The sequence below is a fragment of the Fukomys damarensis genome, unplaced genomic scaffold (genome assembly GCF_012274545.1).
Source record: "Fukomys damarensis isolate Sample0158 unplaced genomic scaffold, DMR_v1.0_HiC HiC_scaffold_25, whole genome shotgun sequence".
NCBI lineage: Eukaryota > Metazoa > Chordata > Mammalia > Rodentia > Bathyergidae > Fukomys > Fukomys damarensis.
In genome coordinates, this window is record NW_022900937.1 from 9,121,715 (window position 1) to 9,145,528 (window position 23,814).

A 23,814-nucleotide genomic window follows, 5' to 3' on the forward strand; every position below is an offset into this window, starting at 1 on the left:
TTCTCAGAAGAGAGGACCTTTCGGGACACTGGTGAAGCCCAGTTAACTCCTGACTGAGCGCGGTGCAGACACCCGGAAAGTAGGTTCGTAGGGAAACAGACCGCAGTGTCACAGTGGGAGCCGCACCCTCAGGTGGCTTGGGAAAAAACAAGTTCTTTGCGCTGTGCCTCCAATTAGTCTGTAAACTTGAAATTTTATACAATGAAAATAGAATGTAAAAACCTAATCAAGGATTTTCTAAATAAATTGATATATTACATCATGGAATATGGACGATGTTTTTAGAAAACTACATAATGACACGGATGATGTCCACCACACATTGTTAAGGAACACATCTCAAGAGCACCCCGGAGCTCGGTACAGACTTACACACTGGCCACATGGTGCGAGGCCGTGATGTATGGTATGTCTCAAACAAATACAGAGGGACAGGTAGGAAAATGAGGACTGAGTGCTTCAGAGACAAGATCGTGGAAAATGCCAACTCCTCAGGGAGGCGTCTGAGAAACTGTAATGTGAGTCAGTGGTCACAGGTGGAGGGGGAAAGATGCCACGGAGACAAAGGAAATGGTTTTAGAAGGGACGTGTCAAATACCACAAAAGGGAAGTTAAGAAAGCTCATATTTTCAGTCACACCTCCCGTGTTGGGAATACGAAATACGTGGCCGCACTAAATCTCTGCCAGGGTAACTGCTTGGTCGTTCCCATCGGACATGTTCAAAACTGAGTCCTTCCTCCTGTCCCCAATCCCCTCCTGTAGCCTGGGGCACTTGGCCAGCAGCCCATCTGTACCTGTTCCTCTTCCTTCCGTGACCACCCAGCCCAGACGCACCTTTCTCTCCTCTGAGAAGCATCCTGACACCTTCCAGCCCCTGCCTATCCCCTTCCTGCCTCCAGCCCACTTCCCCTCCCCAGCTGTCCCTGAACCCCACCCACCACCTGGAGTGAGAAAGCTCTGCTTCCAAGTTTAAAAATTAAACAAATCATGTGGGTAAAACCCTCTCAGCCACGATGAAACAGACATCATTTTTGTGCTCTAGAAGAGTCTGTGTTGTGTGAAGCAGGCACAATCGTCTTTTTAACAACTCAGCCCCAGACTCCTAAGGCCTCGGTCACATTCCCCACAGCGAGAACCACGGAAATCTTCACAGGGCAACAAACAGTAGAGAAGCCCGCGGCAGTATTTCCAGACATTCACAAGGAAACAGTTCGCTTGCTGTCACACACTTCCTCCCTCTCCTTCCTCAAATGTCCCTAAGCATAAGCGACCACGACCACACAGCGTGTGAATGTCTCAGTCACTGAGGACGCACGCACGAGTCACAGAGAGAGGAGGCTCACAAGCTCAGGGCTGGGAGATCAGAGAGCCAGGTGAGGGCACAAGAGAGAGCAGTCGGAAGCCATGTACTCTGCTGTGGAGGCGAGAAACGACCCTTGTTTCAGAAAGCAGCTGGGCACTCTCGGGATGCTAAGGCTGGAGTTGCCAGGAGCCAGGAGCTCCTGCAGTGGGTGCATACGTGAAGGGATGAGAGTGCTGGTTCACAGGGAGACCTGCAAATGAGTGTAATGAACGTTTATAGCAAAGAGCAAAAAACCAAGAGCAAACTAACAACAAGCAAAAAACCAGAAGCAGAAGAGAGAGGAGTCCACGGATTTCCTCTGCCAGGAGGCTTGGGTGGTCAATTTCTTCCCTGCCCCTGTAGGACTGGAATCCACCAGGCCAGGGAGGACCCATTTCTGTCCTGGCCCAGATGTGAGCGGGGAGCACAAAGATCCCCGAGCCCCATGCTGGATGGAGGCAGTGAGGGCCAAGCAGCTGCTGGACCCCACCTGATACCCGCAGACCCTGGGAAGCCGCACAGCCTGGCTCCTCACACAGCCCTAGTCCACCACTGCCTCGACTCCCAGGGTCTGTCTCTAGCTGTTTTCGGTGCAACAGTCTGGCGGTTGTGCTACAGAGTATTTAGCTCCTGCACTGCTGTCTACTGTCAGGGAACAGCTCTTCATGGCCTCTCGCATTTCTACGTCTCACCAGTGAGGCTCTAATGGCCAATATTACAGACCAACTTTTAAAGCATGCTTGTGTAGCAACAACGATGGAAGGAAGAAATAATGTCTCCCTCCAGACCAAAACACAGACATGCTTAGTATCCATCATAGAAGATTTGGGTCTGCCGGGCACAGTGGCATATGTGTATGATCCCAGCACTCAGGGAAGCTGAGGCAGGAGGATCTCAAGTTCAACCCAAGCCCAGGGCTTGACTTAGCAAGACCCTGTCTCAAAATAAAATATTAAAAAATGGACTGGGGTTGTAGCTCAGTGTAAAGCCTCTGGGTTCAATCTCCAGGACTGAAAAAAAAAAAATTAGGTTCCCAAATCTTGTGTTCCTCTCCTCCAACACAACCCAAAGTGAGTGGGCTCTTCAGCCCTTCCAGTGTTGTTCTCTGGGAGCCGGGACAATGCCTGGGCACCCAGTCCATTCCGAAGACTGCTCCTGCTGTGACAAGCCGTGCTCTCTATGACTGAAAGTCCTGTGGGAGGTGAGCTGACAGGCTGGCTGTAGGGTAAGGTCCCCGACTCCCCCTGATCTTGGCGGCAAGATGGTAGTGTCTCCAAGCACGGTGACAGCCGGACGCTCACTCATGCCACTCTCAAGACCTCTTCCATCCCACACCATTCTCTGAGGGGCCCGGCCCTCACCGCCTCGGTGACCTCACCTCCCACACTGCCCTGCTGGCCCCCAGGTCACCGCCCTCCTAGCTGGTCCTGAACCACAGGTGTGCACTGTCTGTGTGCAGCCCCATCCCATCGCCCTCAGGGAGTCTCTGTTCAAATGCTGTCCCCTCAGCCACCTCGAGAAGCTTGACACGCCACTCTCCAAGGGTTGATGATCCTATCACGGAAGCAGTGTGCGTGCGTCTGTGCCCAAGCTCTGTATTTTTCTGATTTACCCTGGAGATGACCTGAGTCACAGCCTCAAGCACAGTGTCCTCTCCAAGTTTTGCATCTCAAGCCAGAACTCTCATGAGTACAAACCGACTTTAACTCTCCCTGCGCTTGGGCAGACATAGCAGCTGCAGCCAGAGTGCTGGTCACTTACAGAGGGCGCGATGGGCGTGAGGTCGCTCTCTGTCCTCCCCGTCTGCATGGCCGTGTGGACCCGGACGGACTCGTAGATGGCAGGCTCCTCCACATCCCTGGGGTAGGGGTGTCTGAGCACCATCAGGGTGCCTGTGTGAAGACAGAAGGTGTGGTCAGTGCTGTGGAGAGGACAGGTGGCCGCTGCAGGCCTCACGGCACTGTGCACTTGCTCTTTTATCCCCAGAGCTTGTGGAGTGGCACCTCAGCTAGGCACTGGGACGGTGACAAGTCCTTGGCCCTCGTGCTTGGAGCTTGAGTGGACATGGTCACCTGAATGAGGGTGGTGAGACCCACAGCAGCCACACAAAAGCAGCCCAAGCACAGGACCCAGGCTGGGGACACCTGAGGATACTTTCGCCTGGAGACGACCTGGGCCTGGGCCTTGCACGGTCACTGGAAATTTCCAGTGGGCTTTGCAAATCCACGGGAAACCAAGCCCTGAAGCACCCAGGCTGGGAGGACCCACGCCCAGTGGTCCTTTGTCCAGCTGGAGAGCAAGCCGCAGCCCTGTGGGCCTCGCAGCAGTGGAACCCCCAACCTCACCCTCATACCACCACCACCCCCGGCTCCCCAGGAAATGGAAGGAGGCTTGGCTCTTCTTGAGAACTGGGTGTGGGGCCGAAGCTCCCTTCCACAGCCTCCACCTCCACCTCTGGGAAGAGCCCTTTTCCTCCGTCAGTCAATCAGAAACTAGAAACTCTGCCCACAGAAAGAGCTAGTGAGAGGGGTTTTCCTCCTCCATATGGCTTCTTGCTTTTTATTTCACAAGGATGTTTGAACCAGCAGGTCCAGCGCTGCACTAGATGTGGAGGAAAAGTAAGAATTCATCCATTTAGCTAGTCACCAAACACCCCAGGCTCTGCTGTATGCCAGGGGCCCGTGTGGGCAGGAACAGCAGCAAACATAAGGAACCTGTTCCTCCAGAATGTGCCTCCTGGGTCAGGAAACGGAACTGCATTGAGTTCAGCTATGACAAGAGTCCAGAAGAATTGAATAGGGGTGGGGGACTGAGAGGGGACCTCACAGGGGACAGTCCTGGGAGTAGGTGGCTGGGAAGGTCCTAGAAAGCACAGACACTGAGCTGGGTGACAGGGACGAGGATGGAGAAGTCCCCTTCTGTCCTTAACTACCTTGAAACCATGATGAATCTGTATGTGATGCTCTGTACAGCGTGAGTGCACAGGGCCAGGTCATGGGCTGTGAACCGGAAGCAGGCTACTGCTGGACAAAGCCGGAGAGTGTCCCTTACCTCAGCTGAGCTCCCGCACACCATGCTGTCTCTGTCACTGTGACCCCCACTTGGGGACACAGGCAGTCATACGAGGTGTCAGTTCCACAGTCAGAATGAAACAGCAGCACCCAAAACAGGAGTGGCCCTCGAGGGGCGCAGGGCCCTGCAGGCTCTGTGGCCACAGCAGCTTCTGGGTGCAACTGTGTGGCTCTTGGCATCTGAGCCCAAGGGATGTCAGCCTGGATAGAGCCCAGACACACAGGCAGAGGACAGGGCTCGACGGCCACCACCACCCAGGACCCGGGACCCTCAGCTGTCTTCATAGGCCGTTAAAGCACCGAGGAAGCAGTGTCGCTCAGAGGTGATACATGGTAGGCATTATTTCTCTTTGGGTAGGTATTATTCCCAATTCCTATGATTGCTCCACTGAGGGAATGGACTAAAATACTAAGTTACAAGAGCCACATTCTTCTGGGAACAGGGCTGGTGTCACTTTGTCGCCAGCTACAACACAGATCTGACTGGGAGGGAGAGAAGCAGAGTCCAGGCCTGGCAGCCCAGAAGTTAGGGACACTCAGACCTCAGGCCGCATCTTCAAAGTCAGTGCCCCCAGTGACCCCAATGTAGAAACCACGAAGACAATGTTTCCCAAGACCCTGGGGACAGAATGGCGGGTATTACCTGCCACATGCCCACCCCCGCATTCCTGCCCTCGGGGAAACTGCTGCAGACCTGGAGGCCCAGGACAACTCTGTGGAGGCATCGTGCAATCCTGGAGGTGCCCTCATCCTATTGGGCTTGAGCAGGCCTGCTCTCCTCCCCATGGCCTGTTGGAGGCAGCCTTGCTTGGACGTGTGGTGCTTTCCTTCCATCTTTGAAGCTCATGCCAGTGCCAGGTCCTTCTCTTGCCTCAACTGTCATCCTGGAAACCTTGTGACCACCATGGCCTCGCCTGGACTGTGTGGGACGCGTCCTCCCCAAGGCCTCTGACCCCAGCCTTCTTCCCATCTGCAAACTTAATGCCCTTGGCCACAAGACATCCATGGCCACAGGTCCAGAGAGCTGTGCTGGTTTGTTAGAGGCCCACAGCTGCAGTTTGTGGGTACAGGTGTATGGCAGGGGTCACCAGCAGGCTGCCACATGTCCCTTTCAGAGCCCCGTGAGCCCTTTCTGAGCAGGCGTGGTGCTGGCTTCGTCTTTGTTTACCTCCCTATGGCTAAGAGCCTCTGACACAAAGGTCTGATGAGGAATGAAGGAATGAATGCTACAGCAGTCAGGTCCAGCTCAGTCTCCCAGGCCATGCCCGTCCTGGCCTGGGCCACGGACAGCGGACAGGATGACTCAGGCCTGACTCCTTCAGTCTTGTCAGAAGGGGGAATCCAGATTCAATCTGAAACCTCTTCTCCAGTGTAACCGAAGTTAAGCTGGAAAAGCAGAGCCGATTGAAGGTTTGATCATTGAAGCAGTGAATCTAGACAGGAGGCCAGATTTGTTGGGTGAAGGAAACGGAAGCAACCTGTAAAGTGGTAGCATCCATGGAAAGGCATCTGATGCAATGAAGTCAGGCCTCCTTGGCCGGCCACTCCTGCTTCAGGAAGAGCCAATGTGTAGGCATCTTGGTGTGGCTGCCAGGGGACAGTGACTGTCTTGTGGGAGAGAGAGTCCTAGCCCAGGACAGAGACCATGCCCTGGTTTCTCCCTATGACCCCAACCATAGGCCACACCATGTGTGTTTCCTACCTGCTCTATGCTTCTGTGGAGAAGGCCACCAGCTCTCGTGTGCACTGCTGGAGTAGACAGTCAATTCCTGCCTTTGACTAGAACCCATTCTCAGAAATGCTCCATGGAGGGACATTGTGAGAGGTGGATGGACCACCCCAGACCTTTCAATGCACTTGTAGGCTTGGGGTTGCCATGGTTACCAAGCAGCTTTATCTTCGCTGGGTTGTTTGTTTGCCCTTAAGTGTTTGAAGGACATATTCATATCTCTGTAAACAAACAAGTCCACCTCTTCCCCTGTCCTCCACCCTCTGTGCACTTACTTTTTTGATTCAGTGAGCCAGAGTTGGTTTCTGTATCTGCAGTCAGAAGAACTATCTCTTAATGCAGCCACCAACCACACTCATTCCACCCAGCCCTACATTGGCACTTGGGCCCCACAGAGGAATTCTAGGTCAGAGGCCTTCATACAGTGAGCTCCTGGAGCTGGAGGGAGGCTTAGAGGAGGCAGGGGTGGGGGGCCGAAGAAGAGGAAGGAGGAGGATCAGTGCCCCAGCCTTGGAAATGGGGCTGCAAGTTTCAGTTCAGCTTCTGAGCAGGTTTCAGGTGGCTGCGTTTCCTGCTGCTGCCTTGAAGCCTGGTTTCACCTTTGCTCCCTGGGGGCCCAGTTGTGTAGTGAGCAGAGCCAGCCTGAGGCAGGCACCCCAAGGCTGCAGCTCAGGATGGACGGTCACTAATTCACACACTATGGTGCCAAGGACACCAGGGATACCCACCTACCTTCCAGTAGGAACCAGGGAAGAGCAAGTTTCAAGCTCCAGGCCACAGCTTTGGAGTGTGAGACTGTGGCACACATGGCTCCCCTCCAGGGCTTTGGCCAAACTCTTCCTTTAGCCCTGCTGTTGGTGCTGGCTCCCAGCCCCTGGGGTGCCTCAGGGTGCTTCCTCTCTGAGTTTTTGGGAGTCGACGATGCCCATGGCTGATCAGTGCCTAGCACCTATTGGGTTGCTGTGGAGTGAAGCAAGACCATACCCGTTCCTCGGTGGGGTGGCGGTGACTCCTCCTGACCGGGGAAACAGCTCTCTCGGGAGGTCTGTGAAAACATCAGCTCTGCCTCCTTCCTGCTCTGCACATGAACTCTTAACTCCTGCCCATTCATCTGGAGGGCTCCAGAGTTCAACCTCCAAGGGGGGAACTGAGTCTCACAGTGAGGCTAAATCTGCTCGTAGTCCACAGTCCACCTTGAGGAGAGTGCAGACCAGCAGCCAGAGCAAGAGACTCCTTAAATATCCAATCTGGCTGAGGGAGGAGGGAGGAAATAAAGACAAGCAGGAAGGAAATGGAAGGAAGCTGCAATGTTATCACCACGGTCTCAAGACCACGGCAGCTTCCAGACATGTTACCTGAGGTCCTTTCCACCCAGGCCTGTTTCTCCTCTAGGTGCCTCCTTCTAAGTCCCTGAGAGGCTTAAATATGTTCCCAAGCCCATACATTTGGGCTGCTTTTAATCAGACTTGCAAATCCACGAGTTCCAGGGACTCTTCCACTCTTACAGACGGGACTATAAATTGGGAAGCACACTGCATCTCACCCAGCTTGGCTGAGCCATGGACAAGCAGCTGCCCTTAGAAACAGACACCAAGAAGTGACAAACAACAACACAAATCCCAAGTCATCTCTCTTAGGGCACCAGGGAACACATAAATACCCCAGCCCCACCACTGACACCCTGAGACCACTTAGGTACCCCAGCCCTGCTCCAGTGATACCCTGAGGCCTGCCAGTTCACACTATCAACACCCCGAGACCACACGTGCATGCCGGAGACACCACAGTGTGCCTCACCACCAGGGCCCGGCACCTTCCTGAGTGTGGCCTTCTTTGATTCTGCCTAATAAACCTGTCTGGCTCTCACCTAGCAGTCGTAAAATTCTTTTGTGGAGAAGAGTCAGGAACCCAGCCCAGGGCACGCTGAGATCCCTGAGTCCACCCTGGGGGGATCTCCTCTGACCCCTTCTATGGCAGAATCATTCTCTTTGGAGTGGTCCCTGATTCCGCCCGGAATACGAATCTTTAGTGGGACTGGCCTGAGGTGAGAAGGACATCACCATCTTCCGATGAACACACGTTCAGCTGTCCCTGAAGGGCGCTTCGTGACAGTAAAGAGCTTCCAGCTCTTTCCTGGAAGCTGACGTACTTCATTCTGCTCACAGTGACGGAGCTCTGACCCACGCTGAGAACTGTGCCAAATGCCTCCATTCAGTCGCCATAGCAAGACACCACGATGAAGACTCTTAAGCAGCTGCTCAGTTTTATAAGAGTTCAAAACTAAGCTCAGAGAGGTTGATAACTTGCCTGAGAGTGTACAGTTGGCAGAGTGGGGACTCCAGAGTCACTCATGGAGCCACATGGGAGTCTCCAGGGCGTGTGAAAAGCTGTGCTCTCGGTCGGTGAAAGTTCACACACATAGACCCTCCAGGAGACGCGAGGCGTTGCTTTTGCCTTTCTTACCAGGCCTCAGTTTCTTCTGCTGTAAAGGAGAGCCGGAATGGCCCCAGCGATCCCCGTGCACTGGGTTGGAGATCTGGTTAAATCCGCAGGCCCAAGCCAGGGAGAGGCGACACCAGGAATCTGCCGCCCCACATGCGGCGCTCACACGCTCTTGGTCTCTGCCTCCGTGCTCCCGTGCTCCTTGCGCTCCCTCAGCCCTACTTTATTCCACCTCACTGCCCTCACGCAGGCTCTCTGGGACCCTCCAGGCCAGGCGCACGAACACACGCGCATCGGGAATGCGCGCGGCCTGCGGAGGTCCTCTAGTGCGCATGCGCCGTGGTGACTCACGTGACTTCTCTCAGAAGCTGGCAACGGAAAGACGGAAGTCGGAATCGTCCGCGCTCTGTGGCGCTTACACCGTGGAGCACGTACCGAGCCCGCTCCAGGGCCTTGAGGAAGATGAGGGCGGGGTGGAGCCCAGCCCATACTCCACCTGACCTACAAGCTGTCACTACCACCGTGGGGTCGTTCTCTTGAACAAATCTGTTTACCCCCTGCTACTGTGCAATGCACAGCTATAGTCGGCCGGCTGTGGGTAGTAAAGGGGCTAACCCCGGGATCCAGATGTGCAGCCTGGGGAAGTACTGAAACTGCTGGTGCCCTGTTTCCCCTGGAAGATGAGACCACACGCAGCGTCGTGGGCGTCGGAGGAGGCTAATCTGGTATCTGGAGGACATCAGAAGAAGGCCCAGAAGTCGGCCACCACCCTCGAGTGTCAGTTCCAGTCCCTCGCTTGTCCACTTCTTTCTTTTTCAAACACACTTCATCTGCAGACTAGGAGCTTCCACCTTCACGATACACAAGCTGAAGGAGTGGCTCCTGCTTGTGGCTTGGCAGCGTTCTGAGTGGTCACTTATTGTTTGCAGAAATGCCACATAGTTCTTTTAAGATGGATTTGACTTATTTTAAAATGCCACCTGAGTAACACGGCTGGTGTCACACACACAAAAGTAGTAACGGCTGTAGCCACTATGAAAAATTGGGAATCCCCACGTCAAAACAAAAAGAGAAGTGGCAATTTGGCATTTAGGAAGGCACCAGATAGGATCTTCAGACCTGAGGAGCAGCGGCTCTAGCGGATAAACACATGTGCTGGGCATGGACACTGCTCCCCCAGGTCAAGGGTCTGCAGTCACCTCACCGTGGAATGAGTTGTACAGGACAATTTCCCATAACCAAGTATTGAAATGTAAACAGAAGATAATGCTTGTTCTAACAGTATTTTCTTTGTCAGGCTGCCTTGAACTCACTATGGAGTCCAGGCTGGCTGTGAACTCTCAGCAATCCTCCTGCCTCAGGCTCCTGAGGGCTGTGATTATAGGTGTGTGCCACCATGCTCAGTTTACTTTCACCTATCTTAAGAGCAAAGATCTCCTATGACCCAGAACAAGTATTCAGGTTTCATGATACTTGTTATGGCTTGTGTCTAGTTATTCCCGCAAAGCCTCATGCAGTCATGGATTAGGGGTTTTTTTCAGAGGTGGCAGGATCTTGAGTGCTTGGTGCTGGGATCAAGGGTGTGTGGTTACTAAATCAGTCCATCGATTGCTTTGACATAGTTCTTCTGGGTAGGATTAAGGATGTAAGTGCTACCCCTGCCCTAGGGTGGGTAGAGACAAAAAGAGGCTTGTCTTAATCCCCTGTTGCTTTGCTACCTTCTTCCCATTAGGAACTATTTTCCTCTGCAGTGCCACCCTGCCTTAGACTTGATTTTGGACTGAAACCTCTCCAAACTGTGAGCTAATAAACCTTTCCTCCCTTAACTTTGGGTTTCAGGTATTTTGTCTCAGCAACAAGGAAACAGTAACTAAAACAATGCCAGAGACAATACAACTGTCAGAGGAGTGAGGCTTTACCTATTCGGCTATCCTCACTGTGGCCACAGGGTGAGGCCCGGCCTGGGCAGGGTGGCTGGAAGCATGCAGGGTTAGTCCTGACTCTGGGCAGGAGGCTGAGGCAGCACCTCCTCCGTGGGGTGGACCAATCTTTCCCTAGTGATTTAATCAAACATGAACCACGAGAAGAAGTTATGTTCATCTTAAGGTGCACAGGGGATCCTCTGCCCCAGAGCTCCTGGTCACTGCAAGCCAATGCCAGAAGCCAATTCTCAAATTATCAAGAAGAACAACCTATTCTGAGAACATTCACCATTCCTTGCAGGCCAGAGTGGTGACTCTGAGGACCTGGCATGACAATAATCATAACCAAATGCATTATCTTGTTTCCTGAGACCCTCGCTCTCATGGGAACCGGAATGCTGATGTGTCACATGTTCTGCCCTGTGTTCTCAGCTGGGTGATTTGCCCTCATGTGGCCGGGACAGATAAGAGGAGCAAGAGATTAGAACCTAATGCAAGGGCTCAAAGCCAGCAGGCACAGCACATACCCGTTAGCACCAGCGCCTGGAGTGGGGTCCGGAGAGCAGCAAGCTCTCATTCTCACTGGAGAATGAGAACAGGGAGAGGGAGAGGGCAGCAAGACCATCTTATTCTTGAGTTCTCCTGGGGTTAGTAAAATAGTCACTGTAGTAACAGGCAACAAGATTTGGCTTTGGAGAAATTGCTGTTGGAGCCCAGATAGAAAATGTTTACAATCTCACTTGCACTAAGGGGAAGCCTTCTTTAATAAGAACAATCAGGTGTTTTCAGGGAAGCTGAACAATATCCTATGTAACATCAATGTGCTGGTACTCTGGAGGAGCCTTCGGTGATCCTCTGCTCTGGGGCTGGACCAGGAGAGGAAGTTTCAGGAATGCACAGCCCTGATTTCAATCTCAACTGCTCTGAACTCTGCCAGCAGGCACAGAAGGTACCTTTCCCTATCCTAGAGAAGTTCCAAGAAGGAGGCCAAGAATGATAAAACGTGATTGAAATAGAGTCCAGGAAGAGAGTTCCAAAGAGGGAGCTGAAGAGAAGGTAGAAAGGAACTACAGTGGGTTTAGAGGTCAGAGTCCCACTCATACTCATCTGTGTACCCATTATTCATCACCTAAGGCACCTCACCTTGGGCTAGGACAAGAATCCAAGTGGTCAAGGCAAAGCCCTAGCTTCAAAAGTCTCCTCTTCAGTTCCAGTGACCAAGAACTGAATGAAATCCAAAGTGGGGCTGGACAGAAGTTGGAAATAACCCTGAAGCAAAGCGCTTGAGAATCTGAAATGTTCAGCATGGCCAAGGCAAATATATCCATCCTTGCAATTTGTTTATGAGACCAACTGCTGGCTGAATAGTGAAGCAATTTTCAGGGCTGGTTGAGAGAGTTCTCACTAGACAAAAAGGATGTCATCATGTTGTATACCTAAAAGGTACCAATAAACTCTAAAACAAGATTATAGCTTCAATTGTGTAGTTGTGAAGTGGTTGTTGGTACAAAGCAATCATATTGTGATTTCCACTGACTTTTCCTCTGTACTAGATCCTGTATGATTCATGTCGGGTTTTACTCAGGCCGCACAGGAGAGAAATGGCACAGCCAATGATGGCATCTCTTTCCTCCACACCAAAGTTAGCAGAAAGCCCACTGCAAGTTACCAAGAAAATAAGCAGTACTGGTTCATGGTAATGAGTGCACTAAGAAGTCTGTTCCCCTGGGACTAAGGTTCTTGTAATTCCTCAGCCTTTGATTAACTGAGATTTATCATCATTTAGGACAATAAACTTGTTGCTGTATGTCATAAATACAGACGTAACATTTTCTTTACTTTCATTAAATAGACAAATAACCGGGGTATCTCCAGTCCCAGGAGGGTGTGTACTTCACTGGATTTATGATAAATGCTTGACCTCCAGCTTGGCCCTAATTAGACAAGGGGGCAGCTTTAGGAGCCAGGGTCTAGCAGGTGAAGGAAGTTAGGTCACTGAGAGCCTTCTCTGGACCAGCCTTCCCTCCTTCTCTTTGCTTTCTGGCTGCACAACATAAGCTGCTTACCCCATACACACTTCTGCCACAACCCAGAGGCGGTAGGGCCAAAGACCATGGACCAGAGCCTCTGAAACCTTGATCCAAAAATAGCCTTTTCTCCTTAGGAGTTGATTATCTCAGGTGTAGTTATAGTGATGCAAACTGACAAACACAGTGTCTTAGTCACTCTCTTGTCACTGGGGCAAATGACCTGATGCCCGCAGCATAAAGGAGAGGTTTATTTTGGCTCACAGTTACAGTCCATAGTCTGCTGGCTCCAAGGCAGAAACAACATGGCAGGGGGGCTAGCGGATGTCATGGTGGCCAGGAAGCAGACAGAAGGGAGGAACCAAGGAGGAAGATAGACTCTCCAGGTTCATGTCCCCAGCGTCTTGCTTCTTCCAACCAGGCCCACTTCTCAACCACACATTCAGCTCTGAACTCAGCCCTTATTGAGTAGAGTGCCGCCATGAGTCACCTTCCAAAATCCCTGCTTCTGAACAGATGAGGCTTTGAGGGAACAGTCTGGATCTGAACCATAACATTCTGCCCCGGCCCCCAAAAGACTTATGTTCATCTTCTATACAAAATGCATTTAGTCCATCTCTAAGAGTCACTAAAGTCTTGGCAGTTTCAGCATTGCTGAAAACTCCAAGTTCAAAGTTTCCTCTGAGACTCAAGGCAAACGCTTAACTATGAGCTCCCGTAAAATTCAAAAAGTTAAGTGTTACCAATATACAGTGGTGCATGGATAGATCAGTAATCATGCGGGCAATGGGTTGACTGGTTCCTGTGTCATAAGAGCTGCTTGATGGAATCTCTTTCGTACCATGTTGCACTCTCATGACCCAGCAGAATGTCACCAGACACCAACCAAAGTCAGCACCCTGCTCTTGGGCTTTCAGCACCACGAACTAAATAAACATCTTTATTTTATATAAATCATTCAGCCCCAGGTGTTCAGTTTTAGCAACGGAAAGTGGACTAGGCCAGCTTACCTGTCTCACTTCCAATCAAAGGCTGGTTTGCAAAGTGCTTGACAAAATCCTTTAGAGATGAGTATTCATTAAAGCCAAATTTATATGAATATCCAGTGTATTCAACATGGAAGTGCTTGACAGAGTCTTTGGCTCTGAAAGGAAAAAAGAAGTGTTTAATTTTTTTTAACATTTTTTTTTAAGCAATGTCTCACTGTATAGTTCAGGCTGAACTTGAACTCACTATGTAGCCCAGGGCGGCCTCAGATTCTCACCAATCCTCCTGCCTCAGCCTCCAGAGTGCTGGGATTACAGGTCTGTGCCACCATGCCTGGCTTAAAAATGAGTTTGTTTGCTTCTTAAGGCAAATATAAGTATTAGTGTCTCCCAGGAGATGATGGGGTTGAAGTAAGGTTATGCTGTGTAGTTCAGGCTGGCCTTGAACTTAGTATGTGGCCTAGGCTGACTTCAAACTCATGGATCACAGGTGTGTGCAACCACACCTGGCTCACCATTAACCTTTTTCCAGGACTGAGAATGTGCGATCACTGAAGTCACTGACGGCCTTAAAGAACATCATTCATTTCTTTCGGCGTGATATTTCCTGTTCAGCTTTCCCCCTACTGTCAGAGGCCATTCCCCTCTCTCTAAGTGTCACCCTTACAGGGGCAATATCTGGGGACAGCAGGGAGGAGCAGGTGGGAGCAGCACAGGATGTGCTCACCTCTCTCCTCTGTCTTCGGGCTGCCAGTTCAACTGCCGTCACTGGACTAAGTGAGCCCAGTCCTTGTTCCCCCCAGCCTGCGCCACTGTCTCTTGGATACCATATTTCCAAGCCGTCACTTCCCCCGCATCTCTGAAGGTTAAAGGAGAGCTTTCTGCCCCTTACTGGCCCCATGTGTTCTTACTGACCTGCTCCATGTGCCCCATCCTCACCCTGCTGGGCGTGTCAAGACCACACCCTGACTCTGAGCCCTTGGCCTGGCTCCTAACAAGCTCTCAGCAATGCAGCTCATCTGTGATCACAGCACCCCCTGAGTCTCTGCTGGTACAAATGCCAGTGGGCTCGGTCTCTCCAGGTCCTGGTCAAACACCACCTCCTCTGTCAAGCAACCACTGATGATCCCAACCGAAGGGGGTTGCTTCGTCTGTTCTCCACTATCCTGCCTTCTTTGATGTTATTACTGCTTCTGACTTTGTGATCATTTGGAGTCTTATTGGCCCAGTGAGGTGCTGGCATAAGGTCTTTGATTCTTCTGTGAGACTTATTCATGTGGGTGGTGCAGAGGCAATGCGTTCAAATGTTTATTGTTAAGGGAATAAGCTGGTACCTCTCCGGGGAGGGGCTGCTGTTTGTTTATTATTGTCCCATCCCAAGTGCCCATAATGGAAACCAGTGATACAAACAGTGTAAGCAAAACATGTGGAGGATGTTTAAATAAAAAATTCAATAATTTATTACAGGAAAAGACCCATTGCTATTAAGCCCCCTCAAAATACTCCCCTTCACTTTGACTATGCTTATCGCACCGTTCTCGCCATTTTCCGAAGTAGTTCTCTTTCACGTCTTTATATCGTGAGAGGGATTAATGGCAATGTGTCCTTTAATGTAGTAATAATTTTTAAAATTCAAAAACACAGCGTGTCTTTTGATCACACCTTGTACATTTTAAGTTTTCATGAAGATGAAAAATATATGCCATGGTGTAAGGAGTTTATGATCTCATTTAGATGAGATGTATACAGATAAAAAGTCAATATTACTTAATACAATAATCCCACTTGATTGAGGCTTTGGGATGGTCCATGCAACAAAACACCTGCAACCTGATTGTGTGGTGAATTTTAATTCTACTAGGGCAAAGAAAGCATGAATTTGACTGCTACCCACAGAGAATTCCATAGTGGATTAATTATTTCCCCACCCGTGTTGTTTAGAAAATTTGTAAACAAAATATCCCAGGGTGCTGTGAAGCATACTAACGAGTGTGGTTTTTGTCTTTAACTCCTATGGCTGGCAATCTCTAACTCCCTTTCTGTAACTTCTCCCGCCCGTGGGAATAGGAGGTGCCCACCAGTCCCATTCTAAGGTGCCCCATACCCTGGAGCCCCGACACCTCCACACAGTTAATCAACAATGACCCTTTATGAAGGGTGTAGCCATGATGGGCTTTGCAGATCCTCAAAGTGCTGATTGCAGTCCCACTACTGCAGGACGGGCAGACATCGGCTGGGCCTGCCCTTGTCACATGAACTCTGAAGCAGGGCTTCCTCTGTCCAGAGGAGAGGAGCTGAGTGAGTGACTGAGGCACCGCCGGTGCTGCAAGTTCCTGGAGTCTTCTGCAGGATCCTCAGGGAGCAAAAGGGCAGTGGGAACCCCAGCTCTGCAGTGTCAGGGACATGCATGGAAAAGAGTGAGGGGAGCAGGGGGTGCAGCCGGGACCCTGTGCCCTAGGAAGCCACAGAGGCCAGCATACTTTGTTCAGACTTCGGAGGTGACCGGCCTGTGCTGACTTAAACTGCAGTGTGGTCTGGAAATTTGCTAAATGTAGACAAATGAATTCAGGACGCTCCAGCCGGGAAGAAGGTAAGCGTAGGAATCAGTGGGAGGGACAGTGACATTGCCCAGTGCTGTGGACCCTATGAGGGACTTGTGCACCCTCCACCAGGACAGCCACAGGCTGAGTGGCAGCCTGAGGTTTGGCCAGAGGCTGGGGAAACTCCAGGAGTCCACCCATCGCAAAGGGGCCACAGAGCAGGGCGAATTCCCTGCTTGTCCCGGAGCCGGAGTTATAGTCTGGCGAGTAGCAGCGCCTCCCTGACTGTCACCTACCAGGGATGCTGGCCAGGGAGAGTGGCAGGGAGGCCCCAAGACTGGATGTCACCTGGTGGGCACTCCTAGCCTCTGGGGAATGGGATTGGGAAAGGATCTGCACACCCCTCACCCCTGGGAGAAATTCAGCTGCCTTCTTGGCCTTGAGACTGTGGACCTGGACCTGGCCTCCGGGGCAGAGGACAGGGAGGAGGACACATGTCAGACACCAGGAGTCAGCTCAGGTTCTTCCTCAGCCAAGGGAGGCTGGGCTCACTCCTCCCTGCTCATCTGGCTTCACATCTCCAGGCTGGCTGGGGAGCAGGGACGATGTTTAGGTCTCACCCCCGGGCATGACTGGTGCCCTGGGGATGGGGAGTCTGCTGTCAGGCAGCTGAGAGGTGAGGATGGGTCAGCAGCTGGCAACAGGGGGCCTCAGGTGCCCACCCCACACCTACCTCACGGACAGGGAGTACTGGCCGGGCTGCTCATGTCTGTCCCTCAGGAGGTAGCTGCCATCGCACCCGTTGGACAGGAGCAGGGCCTCCGCCGCATGACGTGTGAGGTCACCGTGGTACCACCTGAAGGGAGGACAGCGCTTTCACCGGGGCTGTAGGGCTCCCCCAGGCTTCCCCTCCAGACCACTTGGGAGGGCTCCATGGTCAGCCCCTGGGAGGCTGAAGCGAGAGTGTGGTCACAGCTGCCGGCTGTGGGCCCTCAGGGCAGCCTCCCTGGGCTAAAGTCTCCACTGTGTAGCATCGGGCAGATGCTAGATCTGTAGCATCACAGATCTTGGAGGACATGGTATCCTTCCCATGGGACAGTAACAGACTCACACACATAGGGAAGCACCGCGCACTGAAAAGCCTGCAAAGTAAGGGCAGACACAGGGCAGGGGACCCAGAAAGCAGGTCCCAACTTAGCCCGACCCTGTGTCGCCATCTCTGAGCACTGGAGCCATCTGGGAAGCTGCTCTAGCAGATCCAGATGCCAAGATTTCTTTCCCAGTGGGTTTTATCTTCTTAATAATTTGCCAATTTAAAATTCAGATCACACTTGCCCCACTCTGTAAGATGAGGCTGTCAGACTTTTTGAATTGACTCAAAGTGCAAAAGGTATTTTAGATCATTCCCTACACATACACACACACACGTGCGTGAGCCAGAGACTACAGAAAATAGCACTCATCTTCCCCTGGACTATGCCCTTGGTCATTTTCTATTGATTGTGAACAGGCCCTGACATGACCCACTAAACTCATGGTGAGACCACCTCCAGGTTGTACATGAGTTTGGAAAGCAGGACAGTCAATGGTCAGTGTTCCCTGCTTTCTGGAGCTCCAGGCTGGACCCAGCACAGCCAGAAACAGCAGTCAGTGCTGTGCTGCTCTGTGTGTCACCAGGGTCTTACTAGAATGCAGCTTTGAGGCCACCCCAGCCTGCCAAGCCTGGTGATTGTGGCTTAGACTGGAAGAAGCAAGGGTGTGAAGGGCTCTGGCGAATCTGTCTTCCTTCGGGTGGAGCCGACTATGTGGCCCCTCACTGTCCTGATCTTGGGGAGATGGCCCAGGTGTCGATTCTAATGGGCTCACCATCCTGAGTGCTGGAGTCAGGCCACAGCAACTACCTGGCTACTGACCTCATCCCAGTTCCTGTGCTCCCTGGGGTGGTGACGGGCGCTTCCTGGTATGGAAGATGAAGCTCTCAGCCCTCAATGTCCCTGGAAACCATGGGCGTGGGATGAGGTGCCATCTCATTTAGCATTTGTGTTATAGTCAGGCTCTATCTAAGCAAGAGAAATCATATTATCTTCCCGCTGACCCTGGTGGTGGACCCAGTCCAGTAGAGGGACACAACAAAGCCTTTGCCAAGGGACAGGGACGTCTCTCCGTGCTGGGCCTCAGACAGGCAGAGGCCAAAGGGAGATCTTGCTCTGCCCAGCAGAGAGAATCCCGGACAGGGATCAGAAAGGAGCTGCCTTTTCTTGCTCCTGTTTGAAGTGCCCACATTCACAGTGCCACCAACTGAGAGAAGTGCAAGGCCACTGCCCAGCTTTGGGAAACAGACTCAAGTGAAGACAGGTGGCTGTGTGAACATCTCAGCCATCCATGAGTTAAAGGTTGGTCCCAAGTTTCCGGTAGGTGTGGAGGTACAGCCCAAGGAAAACAGCTCTGGAAGGAGAAAAGAATCTGAGGGAGTTGGAGGCCAGGATTCACCTGTTCTTAAAGTAGTGTGAAGAGTGAGGCCAGAAGTTCTGGGACATGGAAATGCAGAGTTAGAGACTCAGAGGTTCAAGGACACAGTGACACAAGAGCCAGAGACACATATAGACAGAGCAGCAGGAGATAGACAAAGGCCCACCAGTACCAAGATAGCGACAGCACATAGGGACAGGGAAATCCAGTTGTGCTGCAAACAGGAGCATTCATGGGACACCAGGAGGAAGACACAGAGAGGCCCCAGGAGCTGCTTCTTGGAGAGGGACCAAGGGACCGACTGGGTGTGTGTGTGTGTGTCTCATCCCCAGGGCAGCCTGCACAGACCTGAAAAGCATCCCTACCCCAGGTTGGGGTTCAGGAATCCCTGGAATCGAAATCCCTTTGCTGAGAGCTTGCAGAGCTGAGGAGGGCTGGGTTCTCTGGAACCTGTCAAAGAGGGTCCAGTCCCCTCTCCTGCCCATACCTTTTGCAGGGCTGGTTTGGAGTTAATCATGTTGAGCTGTAGTTTCCAGTGACCACCATTGTGGGTCAGCATAGGACACAGACAGGGCCACTTGCAGGAAGCTATGCCTACAGGGATGGTTCCTGTACCCTAGAGAATATGGAAGACACAGGCAGAGCCTGTTTCATCAGCGGTCTCTCCTGTAGTGCTTTACGTGATGGCTGACCAACATCAGTCCAGCCCTCTATGGACGGCACGGAGACGGGAGTGTGGGTGACAAGCAGATCACTGGGTGCACAGTGGAGACCCTGGCTGTGTCTGCTCAACTTGGGGCAACTCAACCCACACTTGATGACCAGTCTTTGTCAAGCTGTGGGCTTCAATGGAGAAGACACAAAGGAAGACCTTGCAGCTTTCCTCCCACAGAGAGGCGAGGCGGGCAGCCGGCCCTTCATCCCAGAGGACTGACATCTGTGAAATGATTATCTGGCGAATCAACCCAAATCTACACATGGTGTGCCCAAAACTCCAGTGAATATTTAAATAAGTAATTTGACTCTAGTAAAACCCACACTGCCACGAAGCCCCCTCAAGTCACTCTTCTTTGGTTGGAACACACTTATCCCACCATGCTTGCCACTTTCTCTGGCGGCTCTGGGATCCTCTTTCCTCAGGGTCTCTGTCGTGCAGTCCTTTGTTGGCTGCATTCATGTTCTAAACCAATTGAAAATGTTGAGCTTTCCTGTTTCTTTCAGACTGGGGGAAGAACCACGGTGAATAAGGTGGATGAGGACACAGCCTCTTGTTTTCACGAGCCTGACTTTCCTGTGGATGGCACTTGGCAGCCGCTCTCACGGTATCTTTTTTTATAAGACCTGGCAGAGACACTCACAAAAGAGGACTTGCAGAATTGCTCCGGAAAGTGGTGGAAATGCTGGGAAGAGTGTGTCTGAAGGGAGGGAAGCTGGAAGGTCATTGGTGGCAATGTGTCTCACTGGACTAAGTTGCTAGGTGGGCACCCAGCCTATCTTGTGCTCACCCCTTGAAAGGTACTGGTGGTCAGAACAGAGAAACAGAAACACGAGGCCTGGGCAGCATGAAACATTCACAGAAAGAGCAAGTTAGAAGACAATTGTGAGACACTAAGAGACATTTCAGAATGTTTTGGATTCCATTTTGAAAAATACACAAGAGTCACAGAACTAGTTTTAGGTGAATGTGAGTCACTTCTGCTGTCTAACCCAAGGAAGTTACTGCATTCCGTCCCTGCCCCTTCCACACTGCCCTGGGCCACCACTCCGTGAGCTATCTGATTAGCCGCTGCCACACATCACACTCAGCTATGCAGTTGGTCACCTGACGACAAGACCTGGTGACGGAACGACCCACTTTCCTCCATCGAGTGGCCCCACGCCACTCACTGACCACGCCTGCTCCAGCCCTCTGGCATCTGGGCCAACCTGAGCATCAGACTTTAACATGAGCCACAGGCCGATGTCACAGAGGTGACGAGGGGAAATGCCGCCTGAAACCAGGAGCCAAGCCACGCAGACTGCGTGGTCTCACTTCAGTCTGTGTGTGTGTTTACAGAAATATTTTTACAAGACTGGAAAAAATCAGAGCTGTATATTTTAGGTGGTAGAACTAGGTTGACATCTTTGAGGCTTTCCATTATTTCCCCAATTTTCAATAGCAAATATACATTATATATTTCTATGACTGTTTATTGTGAATACTTCTAGATGTACAGGAAAGTAGGAAATAGAACAAATGCTAATATAACCCATGCCCACATATAAGTAATACCCATACTTTAGTGACTGGCGGAGGACCCCAGGCCTAGGGGTCCTATCTTCTGCGCTCCTCTCTCCCCATGTGCCCTCCTTCATGGTGCCTTTTTTTCCTGCCCCAAACACCACCTTTCCTGCCTGAACTCACAAGCGTCCCGTGGCTCCCGGGCCCTTCCCCAGGCCAGCACACTCCCCGGGAGCTCCTATCTGTACTCCGGTGCCTCTGTGGCCCATCCCAGTGCCTCACACAAGGCCCAGCTCTGCCCCTGCATCTGTGAGGGAGAATGCAGTGGAGTTGCTCCTGGGTGGAGGACCTGTGGGGCGAAGTCACAGGAGGAAGAGGAGGAGCAGCAGGAAACACAGTCTGGGAGAGCAAGCTCAGGGAGGCCCCAGAGCTTGTGTGCAGCTGTGTCACCCTGCCTCCATCCACAGCTCCCCAGAACGTCTCACCACACACTTTCCTTGGCTTGCTTAACTCCTTCTACTCTAGAGAATGGAATGCTCCCACAGTGCAGCAAGGGCCCAGTTAATCCAGATATCCCCTGGCTGTGTGTACTGGGCTATCTTGAGGAGAATGCAAGCAATTACGCCTTTGGTAAAACAAGCTGTGCTGGTCTCCAGTAATCACTGAACTTTCTTTTCTCCCTCAGTTCACACAACCATGAGAAGTTGTACCCGTTTAATAAAAAGAGAAGTTTGATGAAATTTAGGAAGTTGCATCAGTGGCCAGGGGCTCTGGGTCTGAAAGCACGTAAACTTGGGCTTTTTTCTCTTTTTCTTTCTCTTTTACAGCACTAGGGACCCAGGGCCTCTGCACTGGAGCATGCGTTCCGACCTGAACAATGACACAGGATGACATTTCTACCTCTCCTGGGGGTGTGTGAGTTACAGGAACTCAGCACACGGGGCCTGCCTGGTTATAGCCAGTGTGCGGTGCTTGCCTGTCCCGAGCGGCTGTGCAGGTTGGGAGCCTGGTGGCTCCTTTCCTGGGGACGGCATCTGTGATAGTGCCCACAGGCCCCGCTATGTGGGCTGAGTGGCACCTGTGCCTGTGGCCTGGTGTTTGTGAAAGCAGCCCGTGGCCTGAAGAGCCTGACCCGTCTCCCACCTTCTCAGTCTTCACACAGCTGGTCCTCCCGCCTCTGCCTCCCATCCCACAGATCCACTGCGGAGTGAAACCATGCCCTCAGTTTCTGGGAATGCTGTCACACTTAGGTGAAAGCAAGTGGGTGCTTTCAGACCGGCTGTCTATAGACCAAACACAGAAATATGTCTAACTTCCTTCTTTCTTCCCTCTCTCCCTCCTTCTCTTCCTTCCTTCTTCCCTTCCTTCCTTTTTGTTGTACTGGGAAATTGAACCCTTTGCACTGAACTACCACCCCGTTACTTTATCTCTCTTTCATTTTGAAACAAGGCTTTCACTAAGTCACTACATTCTGAGGCTGGCTTTGTATTTGCAGTCCTCCTGCCTCAGCCTCCCAGGGTACTGGGATAACAGGTCTATCATGCCTAGCTTAATTTCAGTATTTTAGAAAATCATAGTCCTGTGCAAATCTGAGCACGTCATATGGGTCCCGGACAGGCAGGTGTGCTGCAGTGCAGAGTACAGCTGACAGGACTTACATACCCCAGAGCTCAAAGAGACACAGAGACCCAAGAACTGAGACCAGTACTCCCTGTAATTTAACCACTGTGCCATCTGCTTGTATCTATCAAGATATAAATGCAAGAACTTCCTAACTACTCAAATAAGCTACTACAATCACTTGAAATTAAGTCATTCAGGTCAGCCACGTTTTATCCATCAGTCGCATTGGATTGTTTGTCTTTATGGAGCTTTTAAAAATACTCAATTAGGCAGGAGGTTTGGTACAGCTCAGGCCTCACCAGTGAGTCAGACATCTAAGGAACAAGACTAATTCTCCTCAGAATCTTGCCAAAGGCAACAACAAGTCCTCACAAAGATTTCCCAAATTATTCCCAAAGCAGCCATGCTCTCCAGGGGCAGATGCTGATTCAAACTGATCATTACAGGTCCAGTTCACAAGCTGTAATGATGTAACAACCTTGGCAGCTTAAAGTTGTCCATTCCTTGGTAGAAGTGAGAAAATAGCAGGAAAACAGATTCTGGAAATTAGGGAGGGCCAGTGAGCATGTTTAAAGAGGGGAGTAGAAAAGGTTCTAAATCTGATTTGTGGTGAATACTGTATCATTCCTTAGAGTTGCAAAAAGGTACTGGATTCTACACTTGAAATAGGTTCATTTCGTAATATGTAAATATACCTCCGTAAAGGTGTTAACCAAAATTCCTCAAACTAACAAATGAGGTGTCAACATTTGCTGATGTTTTTGAGAGACCAGAACACACCTGACAGACTTACATGAGTGAGAAGAGCCTCAAGCCCTCCATATATTTAGCGACGTGTTCTAGATAGTGACCCAACCACAGAGATGTAGAGGTCCAGGCCTAGCAAGGCCCAGGCAGAGGGATTCCTCAGACCTGCTGCATTTTCTAGTAAAAGCAAGACCTGGTACCCCCAAGTCGCCCATGGCTGTTTTGGATGCATTTTAGGGTTCTGAGACAGAGAAGTCCGACTCCAGGGCACTCTGCTGTTGGTGACTCTGGGATGTCTGCTCTTTGTAGGGGGAGGGTGTGTGAGGCTCACAGAGGGGGCACCACCTTGGGCACAGAGATGCCATCTCGTTCATTGTGGCCACCTAAGTGTGGTCAGCAGGACTCCAGCAGAGACTGGGCTTCAGGGTCTTACTAAAGGGCCAGGACTGAGTCTTTCCTGCCTCTCTGTTCTTCTAGGTTTCTAACTATAGATGACTGAGAAGACTGAAGACACAAATGGCCTTGAGCTTAATGATTCAGCACAACTCTACAGTTAAGAGCCCCAGTCCACCTCTAGGGCATGGACTGTCTGGATCTCACAGAAGGGACTCAGTGGAGAGGTGTGAGGCTGGGATGTTACTCCATTAGCATGAGCCCTGGGACCCAACACACACACACACACACACACACACAC

General features: G+C 51.4%; 1 protein-coding gene across 1 annotated transcript in view; it reads right to left on the minus strand.

Moving 5' to 3' along the window:
• The window catches only part of Dapp1 (dual adaptor of phosphotyrosine and 3-phosphoinositides 1), a 39,088-nt gene that overhangs the window by 13,632 nt on the left and 1,642 nt on the right, over positions 1-23,814 (minus strand). Inside the window, exons 3-5 of the mRNA XM_010603503.3 lie at positions 16,794-16,916; positions 13,545-13,678; positions 3,105-3,235 (exon numbers count right to left, since the gene is read on the minus strand). Of these exons, the coding sequence (XP_010601805.1) occupies positions 3,105-3,235; positions 13,545-13,678; positions 16,794-16,916 (388 nt within the window). The remainder of the gene's footprint in view (positions 1-3,104; positions 3,236-13,544; positions 13,679-16,793; positions 16,917-23,814) is intronic.